Source organism: Strix aluco, chromosome 10 (assembly GCF_031877795.1).
Source record: "Strix aluco isolate bStrAlu1 chromosome 10, bStrAlu1.hap1, whole genome shotgun sequence".
Taxonomy (NCBI): Eukaryota; Metazoa; Chordata; class Aves; order Strigiformes; family Strigidae; genus Strix; species Strix aluco.
In genome coordinates this window covers 14,982,501-14,995,457 of record NC_133940.1, presented here as the reverse complement: position 1 = coordinate 14,995,457, position 12,957 = coordinate 14,982,501, and the positions used below count along the sequence as shown (strand labels likewise).

At 39.0% G+C, this 12,957-nt stretch overlaps 1 protein-coding gene across 3 annotated transcripts in view; it reads left to right on the top strand.

Annotated features, from left to right (window-relative positions):
* LOC141927932 (ubiquitin carboxyl-terminal hydrolase 12-like) overlaps positions 1-9,483 on the top strand; it is a 32,368-nt gene extending 22,885 nt beyond the window's left edge. For all 3 annotated transcript variants that reach the window (XM_074835365.1, XM_074835364.1, XM_074835366.1), the window contains 2 exons: positions 1,964-2,042; positions 7,119-9,483. In XM_074835365.1, coding sequence (XP_074691466.1) covers positions 1,964-2,042; positions 7,119-7,220 — 181 coding nt within the window. In that variant the 3' untranslated portion in view covers positions 7,221-9,483. The remainder of the gene's footprint in view (positions 1-1,963; positions 2,043-7,118) is intronic.
* Positions 9,484-12,957: the final 3,474 nt, after the last annotated feature.

Sequence of the window (12,957 nt, the reverse complement as noted above, 5' to 3'; positions counted from 1 at the left end):
GCCATTTTATAAATATATGAGACATATGAGATATATATATATCTCATGGCGGGTAATATGGGAGCATGCTAAGCAGCGTCAGAGCTAGAGAAAGTGTTTTGGTCTTTTTTTACTACTTTTTTACCGTTTTAAATTTTGCTTTCTGACTACACAGTCTAAGGTTTGCTCTTTTATCAGCTTTCAAATATGGTGGCATTTCAGACAAGTTGTTTCTTTGAGCTGTAGCAAAGTAAGAGCAGTCTTTAAAAAACCAAAACCAACAACAAAAAAAACCCCACCCCCAACCCTACTTTCCAGGAAAGCTAAATGAAATAAAACCAAATCTTGGAAAAACACTTACTAAAATAGAATTAAGTCACAGTTCTTATATTCCTACTTGCTAAACCGTTGAAGGTTTTTTTAGAAGCTGGTGCCACCATGTGGAATAAACTGTGTACTGCTGAATTTTAAAAATACCCTTATTCTCTTTATTATTTTGTTGTTGTTGTTGGAGTGGCTTTAATTCTGTTCTTAAAAGCAAAGAGGAAATATTTTTAAGCACTTTTAGGCAAAAATCAGTCATGGAAGGCAAAAAAATATTTATAACTGCCTTCTGGAAGTTTGAGTTTTAAAGTAATAAGTTATTACAGCACATAAATGTTTGAAACATCTTTGTGAGGAGCAAGACAGTATAATCAACACACTAATATTGCAGAGATTTAGGATAAATAAAGTACATATAATTCTAGGTGATTTCTGTTGTGGTATAGTTGTGCTATTTTTAATTTCTTTTTATCATTTTAAGATCTCATGCATTTTCTTCTGTAGATTTTTAATTTGCTATACCAGTAACTACACTTACATGTTTTAAACAATGGTGATTAATAATTCAGATGTATTAAATAGATTTGCTTTTTCTTCCCAAACCTGTTGATTTATACAGGGCTTTTAGGAGTCCTGTGACTCTCCTGGTTTCAGTTCTTACTAGGAACTTACCAAAGGGTTAAGATAAACTGTATTTTCTAAAATATTTGAGTTCTCATCATTTGTTTTAAACATTTTGCCCTTATAGTTTTACTTTTCATTTAATTGCTCTAAACGAAGAAGTTTCATTTTGTGACAGGTAGTGTGTATCAGTAATTCTGGAAGGACTAGAGAATTACTTTCTTTTGCCTAAAACTGATATGAATATAGGTCGTTTTAAAGCCTTATGTAGATCCTAAGAAAAAACTAAAGCCAGGGGGAAGGTAATTTTTTTTTTTTTCCCCTCACTGCATCCCTGGACTGTTCTCTCAGAATTTGAGCTTAGTAGCTTGATAGCTCATCGTTTTCCATCCATGTAGTTTATTATCTCAAACCACTACCTTTTCAGGGCAGTCTGCCTGCCTTTACTCTGCAAATCCGCCTGCCTTTACTCTGCAAATCCACCTCCCTTTGAGTTAGGTCATTTTGTTGTCCCTTCCCTTCAAGGTAAGTGTTCAGGATACACGTGATGGAATCGGACTGGGAAATTGAAACCAGAAAAGTGGGAACAGCAGTTGCAGAAAGCCTATCTGCAGTCAGCCATAGGCTAAACCACACTGAGAATTAAAAAAAATATCTCCTGTGCAAATAAAATCAGACAGACAATTATTAAAATTTTTGAACAGTGGTCATAATATTTAGGAGTGATGAATATAACAAAACAGTGATTGAAATAACTGGCTTTTAATTTTGTTTTTTGAAATATATGAATGACTGTGTGAAATATTTATGAAATTCTGTATTTTGAATATATTGTATTTGGCAAGTAGCAAAGACAGAAATTTTAATTAAAGCAATTTGGCAAAGTCTAAGAACCTAAACAATGTTATGAGTAGTATTAGACAACATTAAGAGCCAGGAAATCTAACTCCGCCAATAATAGTTAGAATCATGTGGGAGAGCAGTGATCCTGCCTTTGTAGGCACAGGAGTAATAAGTCTTCAATCCTTTTTTCTGGCAGTGGTCCAAATCGTGGACACTATATCACCATTGTGAAGAGCCATGGCTTTTGGTTGCTGTTTGATGATGACATTGTAGAGGTGGGTATGCTATTACATGGTGAGAACATGTGTAGACAGCATCACTCTCCAGCTCTGTTTTTATGTCTGGGATTAGCTTTTGCACCTGTGAAAGTATTTCAGCAAAATCTGTGCACAGACTAATTCTGAACATTTCAAAAGTAAACTTCAGCATTTTTGTGCGTCATTGTTATAGAAGTAGTATGGAGAAGGGCAAAGGAACATGAGGGCTGTTTGGACACCTCGGACATGCGGTGGTGTACGCCTGTTCAGGCTGAAATACCACAACTGTCTTATTCAAGATCTGAAATGGTCTTATTTCAGCCCACCTTTTGAGCTCCTTTTTGTTGCTAACTTGCTTTGTGCTAGTTGCATTTCATTGCTGCATTTAAGAACTTCTAATCTTTTTTTGTAGGCAGTTTTCCCCAACAAATTGAAGTGTAGAAACACTGTAAGAAAAGATTTGGGAGACTGTAGTAAGGTCCTGAGAGTGTACAACGATGTTTGGGCTATTTGTGTTAACGTTTCAACAGTCTGCTCAAGCAAATTTTTCCTTACCTTTTCTACTAACATATTTGTAAAGACTAATATCCAAAATATTTATATATCCATGTATTTCACATAATTAAGCAAATATCAAACAGTAGAACAAATACCACAGTAGCACTGCTTTTTGTAAAGATGAAAACGTACTGTTTTCCTCTGAGATCTCATGGTCAAGGTTAAGGCCTGATGCTAAGTGTTTAAATAGGTACAGCAAAATCCTTGCTTGTGTTGAAATAAAGATGATGTAGTGCGCTCTCCAGTTTTATTTTTTTAAATCTTTGCTTAGCTTTGAGCATCAGGGGTGACTTCCTTGTGATTTGGATGGCTTGTATGACTATGAACAGTTGCCGTTCCCCCATTATTGTATTTTTGAGGGTTATTTTCCTCTGTTTCTGTCATGGATGAAGTACATAATTGTGTCAACTAATTTTGGAAATAGTGTTCACTTCAATATTTTTAAATGCAAGTATTCACTGTGTTTTCCATCCAGGAGATAAACTTTACATTTTAAAAGTAGATGTGAAATAACCATCTTGTTCTATATTTGTTTTCTTTCAGTCACTTCTATGTTGTATCTTAGCTTTTAGGTCAAAGCAGAATTTCTTTTTATCTGCAAACGCTGTTGGCACTTTTATAGATGTGCCAAAGCATAGCTTTTAAATATGCACTGTCTGTTATTGGACAATAAATTCAAGGAGCTGTCGCAAGTAAGCTAGAATGTAGTTCCTCTCTCGTGGAGGGATGCTTTTTTTTCCTTTAAGTTGCTTTTCTAACTTTAATCATGGCTTTTTTTTTTAAGTTCATCTTTTACAGAGGTTATCTAAATGCTGTAAAAATAAAGCTCTTTGATCTGAAATTTCTACTTTTTGTGTCTTCCATGGTTCTTTGAGTTTTCACTGTCTTGATTAGTATTAGCAGTGTAACCCTGTCCTGTAGCACTACCTCTGCCCCAGCTGTGGATCCAGAAGTTTAAGACTCCTTTTCCTGCTAGAAGATTCTCCCTGGCTGGCATTTGCACGTGGTATTTGTTTTCTGTGAAATTCAGGCTTTATTTTTTCTGCTGGTGGAGCGCATGAAAATTTGCAGATGAGTTTTGCACAAGCTATTTGAGATCATTGGCCCTTTCTGATGACCTGCTTTGAGGAGTGTAGCATAAGGATTCCTGCAGGGTTTGTCCCTGAGGATCTCTTCACTGACTGTCCATTGTAGCTGCTCCTGCCTTGTAAGAGTGTGATGAACATGAAACTTACCTCTTACCTCCCTCTGTCTAGGAAGTACCACCCTTTCTCTTTTCTCAACCTTCTAGAACTCACCTGCATTTCTGGTGATTCAGTGATCAAGGAGAACAGGATAGTGGAGACTGTTCTTCCTTTCCTGATGCTACAGGCTGCTGGAAGAAGTAGCTGCAGTTTTACTCATCTGTTCTCTCTCCCTGCTTAGTCATCAGCTCTTGAGAATTAGTTCCTTACTAGTGCTGTAGGCTATTCACTGAAAAAGTGAAGTAAAGCCACAACCACTTTTGTCAGTTCCATCTGCTGCCTAAAGAGGTTTAAATATCTACTCTGAACTTACTGTTTTCAACCTTCTTGTGACTGGCCATAAGGTGACACTACAGCAAATATATTGCTGTGTATGACATTACAGAAGTTGTCCTCAAAAATGGAGTGGCAGAAAAACCCCAAAGCCCCAAATCCCCTAAAACGTGAATTCTGCGTAAGTTTCTGGATTTCGGGCTAACCACAGGAGTCTTCTACTCTTCAGAGAGTCTTAAGAACCTGAAAGCAGGTTGGTTTTTTTATTTTTTTTTTTTTTTTGGTTTTGAGGTTGGACATTTAACATTCTAGGTGTGAACTGGCTACATAACAGAACAGGTATTAGTCATCCGACTTCAGAAGATGAGTCCAGAGCCCCTGTACCTGTATACAGATACTGCAACTGAAAGAGAACACAGGAGAAAGCTTTTTCCCTTCAAATACAGTTAAAAAGCTTTCTTGCATTTTTGGCAAGTGATATGAATTAATAGCTCTGAACTGTCAATAGGAAGTAGTTTATCCTTATTACCCACTAAATGTCAGAGGTGGTGAAGTCATATTTATTTATCTATTTAGATTTGCTTGGAAGGCCAACTTCCAATTAAATTGAAGACAGATGATAATCAAACATACTACAGCATATGTGAAAAGCAACTGCGTCAAATCCAGGAGGCAAATCAGTCCAAATGGTATACTGCGCCAAGCAAAATTAATTGAGAAACCTGAGTAAATGATCTCTGGCTAATTTGACATGTTGTCATTAGAGCAGCTAAGTGATACATCGCAGTGACAATGTTTATCTGAAACAGAGAGGGATAAGTGTCCATCCAGGGAGCTCTCCAAATTGAGAAAAGGGGGAGAATGTCTTTGCTTAAATATTTGTCCAGAGATTTGCAGCATTCAGTTGAATGCTATGAATGGTATGCAAGAAAAGCATTTGGTTTGAGGAACCAGAGTAGTTGTCTGGAAATGAGCAAAGGATACTTAAGCTCAGTTAACAGGAAAAATCATCTTAATGCCAGGTGAGACTGCAAAATCCCAAAAGTAGTTGTGAATCATTCAACTGGTTGTTACTCTAAAGCTGCAATTGGGTAAAACTTTGCTGTCCACAATATACGTGGTCAGCTAAGAATGGGAAGAATAGAGTCTATGTGATCCTCTTTCAGTTCCACTGTTTTCTGTGGATAGTGAAATTAAAGAAGGAAGTCAGTTTTGCTGTGATAAAACTAAAAATATCTGTAGGATGAATTAATCTACATCAAATGTTTGAGTTGCATTCAAAATGAGTAGTGGAAATAGACTTGATTGCATGGCAAGTTAGTTGGCACTTAAAATAAAACATGTTTGAGTTGTCTGCTAAATATATTACAAGGACTGAAGAATGTTCTTTTGATATTTTTCTGTTAAAATGTGTATCTAACACTTTGTAGTAGACGTTATGTTAATAAATTGTGTGAAAATGCAAAAGCCCTCAGTATGGTATTTCAGCTTCTCTGAAGTCCATAAATGGAAATGAGAGAAAGACAAAATACCTTTTTGGGGTTCCCCCACCCCATTTTTTTTAAAAAAACCCGAACTATTCAAAGGAAAACTTCTGCAGCTTTGTCCTGCAACTGATGCATCTTCTGGAAACTTACTGACTTTGTCTTTCTTGTGCTTCAAAAAGACTGGGAAAAGGATGGCCTAAACTTACAGGTTGTTTGGCAGTGCCGCTTACAGAAACCAATGCTTTTGTGTTTGCTGGTGTTGCTAAAGTCTGTTCAGTGAGCGATGATTTAGCACACTGCCAAATAGATTTTCTGGCTGAGGAGGCTTCTTGATGGAGTCATAGCGTGGTCCCTTTCTTTTAAGATGTAAGCACAAGCTGGTCTCTGCTACTCCCTCTCACGATCAAAGCAAGTGTTCAGAGTCTCTTGTATTCTGAACATTTCTTTGCTTCCTCAACGTTATTCCTTGGGGAGTAAAGGGAAACTTTTGGCTAGTCTCCCTTTGGTTCTCCATAAAAAGTGAAGTTTTACTTCAGCCTTTCGTCTCTGTGGATCCAGAGTCCTAAAAGTATTTTCAAATACTAAAACACAATGGAGTGCTGAGGAACACAGTCATTGGGAGTATTTTATTTCAGTGTTTTGGTCTTTGTGCTTGCTCTCCCCTGACTTGAGAATCAAATTCAGTAATGTAAAGCCAATTGTTCTCAGGAGTGGGATCAAGACTGTAGAACTTGCATCTTTAAAAGCCCTTTAAAATGCCCTACAGGCCTTGCTGGTAGGAGTAGAAAATGAAAAACTGCTTTTCTGCAATAGTTCACAACTTTAAATATAAGCAGACCATTTAATTCTATTAATACGGCAAATAACTTATTTCTCTTAAAACACAAACCTTGTGGCAGTATTCCAGTAGGCATTGTACCAGCAAATCCTAAGGAAGGAAAGCTCTCATAAGACCAGAAGGTCATAATCAGATGAGATCCACAGATTTCATGATATAATTACCAGTAGCACTTGCAGGACTTCTCTATGTAAGAGGGTCACAAGAACTTTAAAATCTGCAGTTATTTTAGCCGAATGTTCAAGCTGTTCAGGATGGTCCTTCTGTACTCCCAACTGTACAAAAATCTTTGCTGATCAGTGACTGCTTTTTTTCATTTACATTACAAACATATAGTCAGGAAAATTAACACTAGACTGAATGAGAAAGCAGATATAAAAATGTCATGTACTCTTTTTCAGGATACATTTTCATGGATCCCTTTTTTTATAGTCCATCTTAAGAGTGCACCACTTCTGAGAGGCTTATTATTTCATCTTGATTTTCTTTTTTTTTCAATAGTGAATAAGGTATTAAGTGGAAAAAATGTTTTGTTGTATTTGGTTGGATTCAATGATACTGAAATATCGCTGTATTAATACTGCGTGGCTTTCCAGCATCGTCTCCAAGAACTGAAAATAATGCTTTGTCTGGGAAAGGGATTCTTAGGGTGGTATTTTGACTGAGGCTAATTATAACTCTCATTGATTTTCAGAAAATTGATGCCCAGGCCATTGAAGAATTCTATGGGTTAACATCAGACATTTCCAAAAACTCAGAATCTGGATATATCCTCTTCTACCAGTCAAGAGACTAAAACAAAAAGATACATGTATACAAATAAAAGAAAAAAGGGATCAAGATATGTCCAAATGGAACATATTTGTGACAGCAGAAGCAGTTCCTCATTGTTGCTGTAGGACCAGGACAGATCCAGCACGGCGAATAAAGGTTTCTCCTTGCCATTTCGTGGAGGATTAGTGCTGACTGCCGAAACAAGAAGAGCTTTTGTTCCAGTTTTCTTTCTGGGCTTTTTTTACGTGCTATCTTCCAAAATCTGTGTTACCTCTACTTGAAACCTGGCTGCTTATTTGTTCATGAACTGAAGAAGAGATTTAAAAGTAGCATTGTAGAATTTTTACCATTTAATGTTGGCCTGAGGCTATACCTTGGTTTCTACCATCGTCGTTTTTCTGTATTTTAGCAGAATGATTTCAATATTCAGTGTCAGCTGAAGGCATATTTTAGGATATGAACAGCAGCTGGTTGCTGGATATTTTTGGTGACTCAGACTTGAGAAGCAGTACAAAGCTAAGACATATTGGAAATGTCAAGTCTGTAATTTTTATAAAAAAAAAAAAACAGACAAAAAACTCTGCAGCATTGTAAATTTCCCCATTATGCATTATCTTGGGTTTAGATAACACTAACAGTACTGCTTCGTTTTATATTTTTATTTTTACAGTTCTGTTTCTTCTTCAGAAGGTATAGAACTTTATCCATATTCAGCCTAGTCTATTGTGCATTTTTCTTTTGAAGCAGAAGTTTTGACTCAAAGCCACATTGCTGCAAATTTAAGGGGAGCAGAAAAGCAGTTACCTTTTGAAGAATATTTCTGGCAACCAGTTGCTGTAAAAAGTTTGAAGTTACAGTATTTCTTGGAGCTATTGCGTAAACCAAAAGTGCCCTCATTCTGAAACAGGATCTGTTCAACATTTCATTCAATAATAGTAAACTGATGCAACTAGCGTTTTGAATCTATGCTAATACACAGAAACAGCACTAATTGTGAAGGGTTAACCAAGGGAAGCATTATTTATGTAACTAATCCAGTTGTTCTTAGTCTTCAAGATAATGTAAGAAGGAAAACCAGCCAACCAACCCAGACATCACCTTGCTAAGTGTTCCTCACCATCTGTTGGTAATGTTTGTAGTGATCTGGGAAACGTAACTCCCCCCTAAAAATGCTTCTGATTGTTTTACCTCTATAGGCCTTGCTTAACAGGGGAAATTGTTAGTCTTTTGAAGACTGAAACTGAGTAATTATCCGTTACGTGTGTATATATTATAATCTCAAGGATAACTAGAAAGAAAAGACTAAGGAAGTTTTTAAGAAATCTCAGAAAATCTTCTGTAATTTTCTTTTTGAAAAGTCCTGTTGCCGTGCCAAAGCTTGTCGCAGCTGGCTCTAAACTACCAGTGGAAATGAGTATTTTCCTTTCTTCATCTTGTTAGGTAACACAAGAGCTGTCCTCTGCGTGGTTGTTCCCAGCACAGCCGTTCGTGGTATATACCAGTGATTGTTGTTCTTGAGGACATTTAACTTATGCAATTCTGTGGCTTGTACAGGATATAAAATATTTTACCAAAATTTTGTCCTCAGGTAAACAGCATTTCACAAACAGTTTCTTGTGGTGGCTGTATGTATCTGTTTCTTCTTGTCATGACCAGAAACTTAATGTTAGCAATTAACTCCTGTCTTCAAAATGCAAATTAATCGTTACCACTGTATTACACCTGGGTACAGGTTCCATTCTCCTGGCACATCTCCTCTTCAAGAAGATAAAATACGGACATTGGGTTTTTTAATTATTTTTTATTATACGGAGTACTGTCATTTTAAGAGACATATTCAATAACAACAAATGTTCTTGTCATCTTGATCCTATTGTGTGAAAATTGTTCCTGGCTAAGAGTCTTCTCCCCTTGTTCACACACAAGCTGTGAGTCCTTTCCTGGTGGCACTACCAGAAGACTGTCATCACTAATTCTTGCAAAAAATGAAAAAAAAGAGAGCACTGAGTTAAAAATAATCTTAAACAGTAAATACAAAAATTAATGTAGTACACTAGACATGTATTTTGTATATCTGGTGATACATTTTTACAAATAAAATACCTGACTGAGAGATAATATTGAAAGATATATACTATAGATTAAAAACTGTTAAAAGTGCACTTTTGCTACAGATTTATAAGGAGACTAAAAGGAATTAAATGGGAAGAGAATGGTGTGATGTTACTTCTGTATAATAAATGACCCCACCTGTCTCCAATAAAGGTCATGTATGATCAAATGCACATGGCCCAAATGCTTTTCCTTGAATTTCAACCCAAGGCAGAAATAAAAGTAATTGGTTAGTTGCTTGCTCTCCTTAGCTTCTCCCTCCGTGCTGGCTGGCTGAGGGATTGTGACCCCGCTGTATTTGCATGCATATCATCTGTGCGTAAGGGGTTTAAACCAAGAGAAATGAGTAATTCAGTGTCATAGATTGTAAGTGATGTGCTGCTAAACTGAGGAGAGGTTACCCAGGGCCTTTTCCCTTGACACTCATCCCACTGCTGGTATTCCTTAATCTCTTCCATCATCCCCTGTAGCTCTGCTGTTGCCTTTCCCTGTGATTTCCTTTTTCTTTCTCCTTCTTTTACCCCTTGCTGTCGGACTCTGTAAGACTTTGTTGCAAATATTATCTGACTGATCTAGAACACAGAGACATTTAAAAGCAAAAATAGTACCATATGCTTGGAGCTTTGCAGGTTCATTGCAGGACAGGTCTTCATTTCTGTGTGGTTCACTGGAGTTCACTTCTGTATGGGGAAAATTTGATCAAAGGCTGCTCCTGTGAGTAGGAATTCACGGGACTAGGTCAGAACACATTTGAAGCAAATGAGATTCAAAAGTGACAGCTGCTCTGTAAAAACACGTTTTAAATCCAAAATACTTGCTGGTCCTTGTCCTGCTGGGTCACACATTAGCAATAAATAAATGGAGCTAATTTTAACTCTAGTGAATGTGAGTTTGAATTTCAGTCACTTTAGGAAGTATTACCCAGAATTAATTTTGTTGAGGGCAAACAATCAAAATCAGAATGTCTGAAAGCAATGTGGTTTTAGCTTTGAATACCAGTAAGGCAGGATTGATATTAGGATTTGGGGGCTGGTGTTGTCATTTCAGGTCGTCTCCAGAATTTAGCACTGGCGTGAGGGTGCAGACCATCCCATTCACCAGCTGAAGCAAAATGCACCTGTGTTGCTATTTTGCTTCACATTCAGCAGATCATACAGTTCCTTTGTGAAGAGGCTCTGCCCTAAAGACTTCAGAAATGGAGGTTGTTTATGAATTGGTGTTTGTGCTTGGCATGTTCTAGTTACCAGGAGGAGCTTTTAAAGTCACCATGCCAGCTCAGTTTAAGATATGTTTAAAACAAATCATATTTGATTGGTACAAGAAAGAAAATAGACTAACAAGGGCCCCTGAGACAAGTAAAACCTTCCCATTGTAGTCCTCGGCATTCAACAAAAGGAAACCATCTCCTGAAACATAATTAATTCTCAACATGTAAAGTCCTGCTAGCATTTGCTGTTGTTGCACTAATTAACCTTCAGGCTACTTCTGTCTGCTTCCCTCTCGCTCCTGCAAAATCAGTCCTATCCACAGAGTTTGTTTCCACCTACCCAGCCAGGCTGCTTTGGTTCCTGAAAGCAGCAGCTGGATGGGCTAGGATGTCTGTAAGTGATAGCTCAGAGTACATAAGGTTAAAAATGAAGCAGTATTGGTGAGATAGCCTGAGTATCATCTTGTCCTTTTATTCTGAAGACAGTGCTTTATGAAGGAAAATGGTTTGGTCCTTTCTACCATCTGGCTGTTCGTTTTAACTAGCTCGCCTTTGTGTCAGCACGTGTTTGGAGGGGACGTGTGCTGGCTCTGTCGCATCTGGGAAGCTGCGTTTGTGTCACAGCAGAACTGAGCAGCCCTAGGCCGGGGCGAGGGTCTCGCTGCTAGAGGTTGTAGGTACAACACAGCCTGTAGCAGTGTTGGACCTGATGGCATGGACTGCAGAGTGTTGTAGTCCCCAGGCTCCTGCTTCTGGTCGGGCTGTTGTATGAACCTGTTGCGGCGTGCGCAGTGTTTCTGCACTGCACCTGGCAGGAGAGAGAAAGCCCTGAAAGGGAAGGGTGAATTACACAGCGGCAGCATGTTATTTGAGTTGCTAATAATGAGCACATTTAGTGGTTGTCAGTTGTTTTAAAAGCTCCTTAATACAAATAATAAACACAAACCACTGCAGTGGTTATTCAACACTTCAGCAATGTACTTATTGTTTTCCCCCTCCGTCTTTATCAGAAACAGTACAATCTTCTGGATTTTTGTCCAGAAACTACTAAAAACTGCCTAAGATTATGAAAATCTTGACTTTAGGACCTTGCAGTAGGAGAATTGGTTACCTCCTGCAAAGATTTTTCTTGACAAGAAAGTGTAATGAGATCAGCTGGGCCTGGAGAGGTGGAACATGGCACTTGAGGAGGTGAGAGGTGGCCAGTTTCCTGTTGCAGTCCCCAAAAGGCAAGGGGTGACAGAGGGAGCAGCAGAATTGCCAAACGCTGTTCGGAGACTGCTGTGTTAGCTGCGTCCCGAAGGAGAGGAAGAGTGAGCTGCCAGCAAGGGAGAGCATGAGGCTGCTGCGCTGCCTTGATGTAGAACGTGCCAGTTCTGGATGAAAACGAAGAGTCTCCAGCAGCTGGCGTTGGTAACTCGACCCTTCTTCAGGTCACCTCATGTTTGTCTGGGGAGGTGGATCTGGAACATGGGAGATGATGGGTGCAGGAACAGATGCTCTCTGAGACCCACGTGGCATGATGGAGGCTGGACCCATGGGCCAGTGTCAGCTTGGATGGGGAGCGAAGCACGGGGGCCTGGAAATAGAGGGTGGCTTAGAAACCCCAAGGAGTTGGACCTGAAGGGCAAAGCTAGGAAAGGATGTATGAAGGCCTTAAAATATCAGAACCTCCAAAGTATTACTCTAGATACATTGGCCCAGATTTATTGAGGGCAAAATGCTTTTGGTGCCATGCTGCTGAGAAGTGTCCTCTGCACCTGGATCCAGCCCCAGGGAGCTGCACCAAAGCTGGGGCACGCAGTGGAGACAGAGATTACACTGCCATTTGTGTAAAAAATTCAGATAGTCCCAACTGGGTCTTCGTGGTGATTTCTAAATCACAGGCAGTGTTCAAGAGAAAGCCTGCAAAGGAGAGGGAGCAGGGCAAGGATGAGGGCTCAGACCTGCGTTTGGACTTGGGAACATCCCCAGATCTACCCAGAGTTCATTTCCTTTTCAAGATGGTTTTTATCTGGAGTGTAGCTGCTTTAGCAAAATATATTGTGTGAGGAATATAGAGGTGGAAAGAGACATTTACTTGGCTTTAAGGCCTGGATTTAGAAGGGACAAGCTAACAGGAGCTCCAGCTGACCAGCTAGACTGAACCTCAGACTGCAGCTGACCACCAGGCCACGGCCATGGGTGAAGACCAGTGCAAATGCAGCTGAAGCTATTTCTTCTGTCTAGCCCTAGGTGTAGGCACAAAAGAATATAGCAGGTGGTTTTCAGCAGGAGCTGAATAACTTTTTAATTAAGTATCCTAATTAGCACTCTATTAGTGCATTTGTTTCCTTCCCTGAGAAGCAGTTTGCTTCTACTGCAACAAGACACTGCAGTGCTGTAAAGCAGAAAGCAGGTGCCGTGAAGAAATGGAGGGAAGGGATGGCCTGAAGAAAGG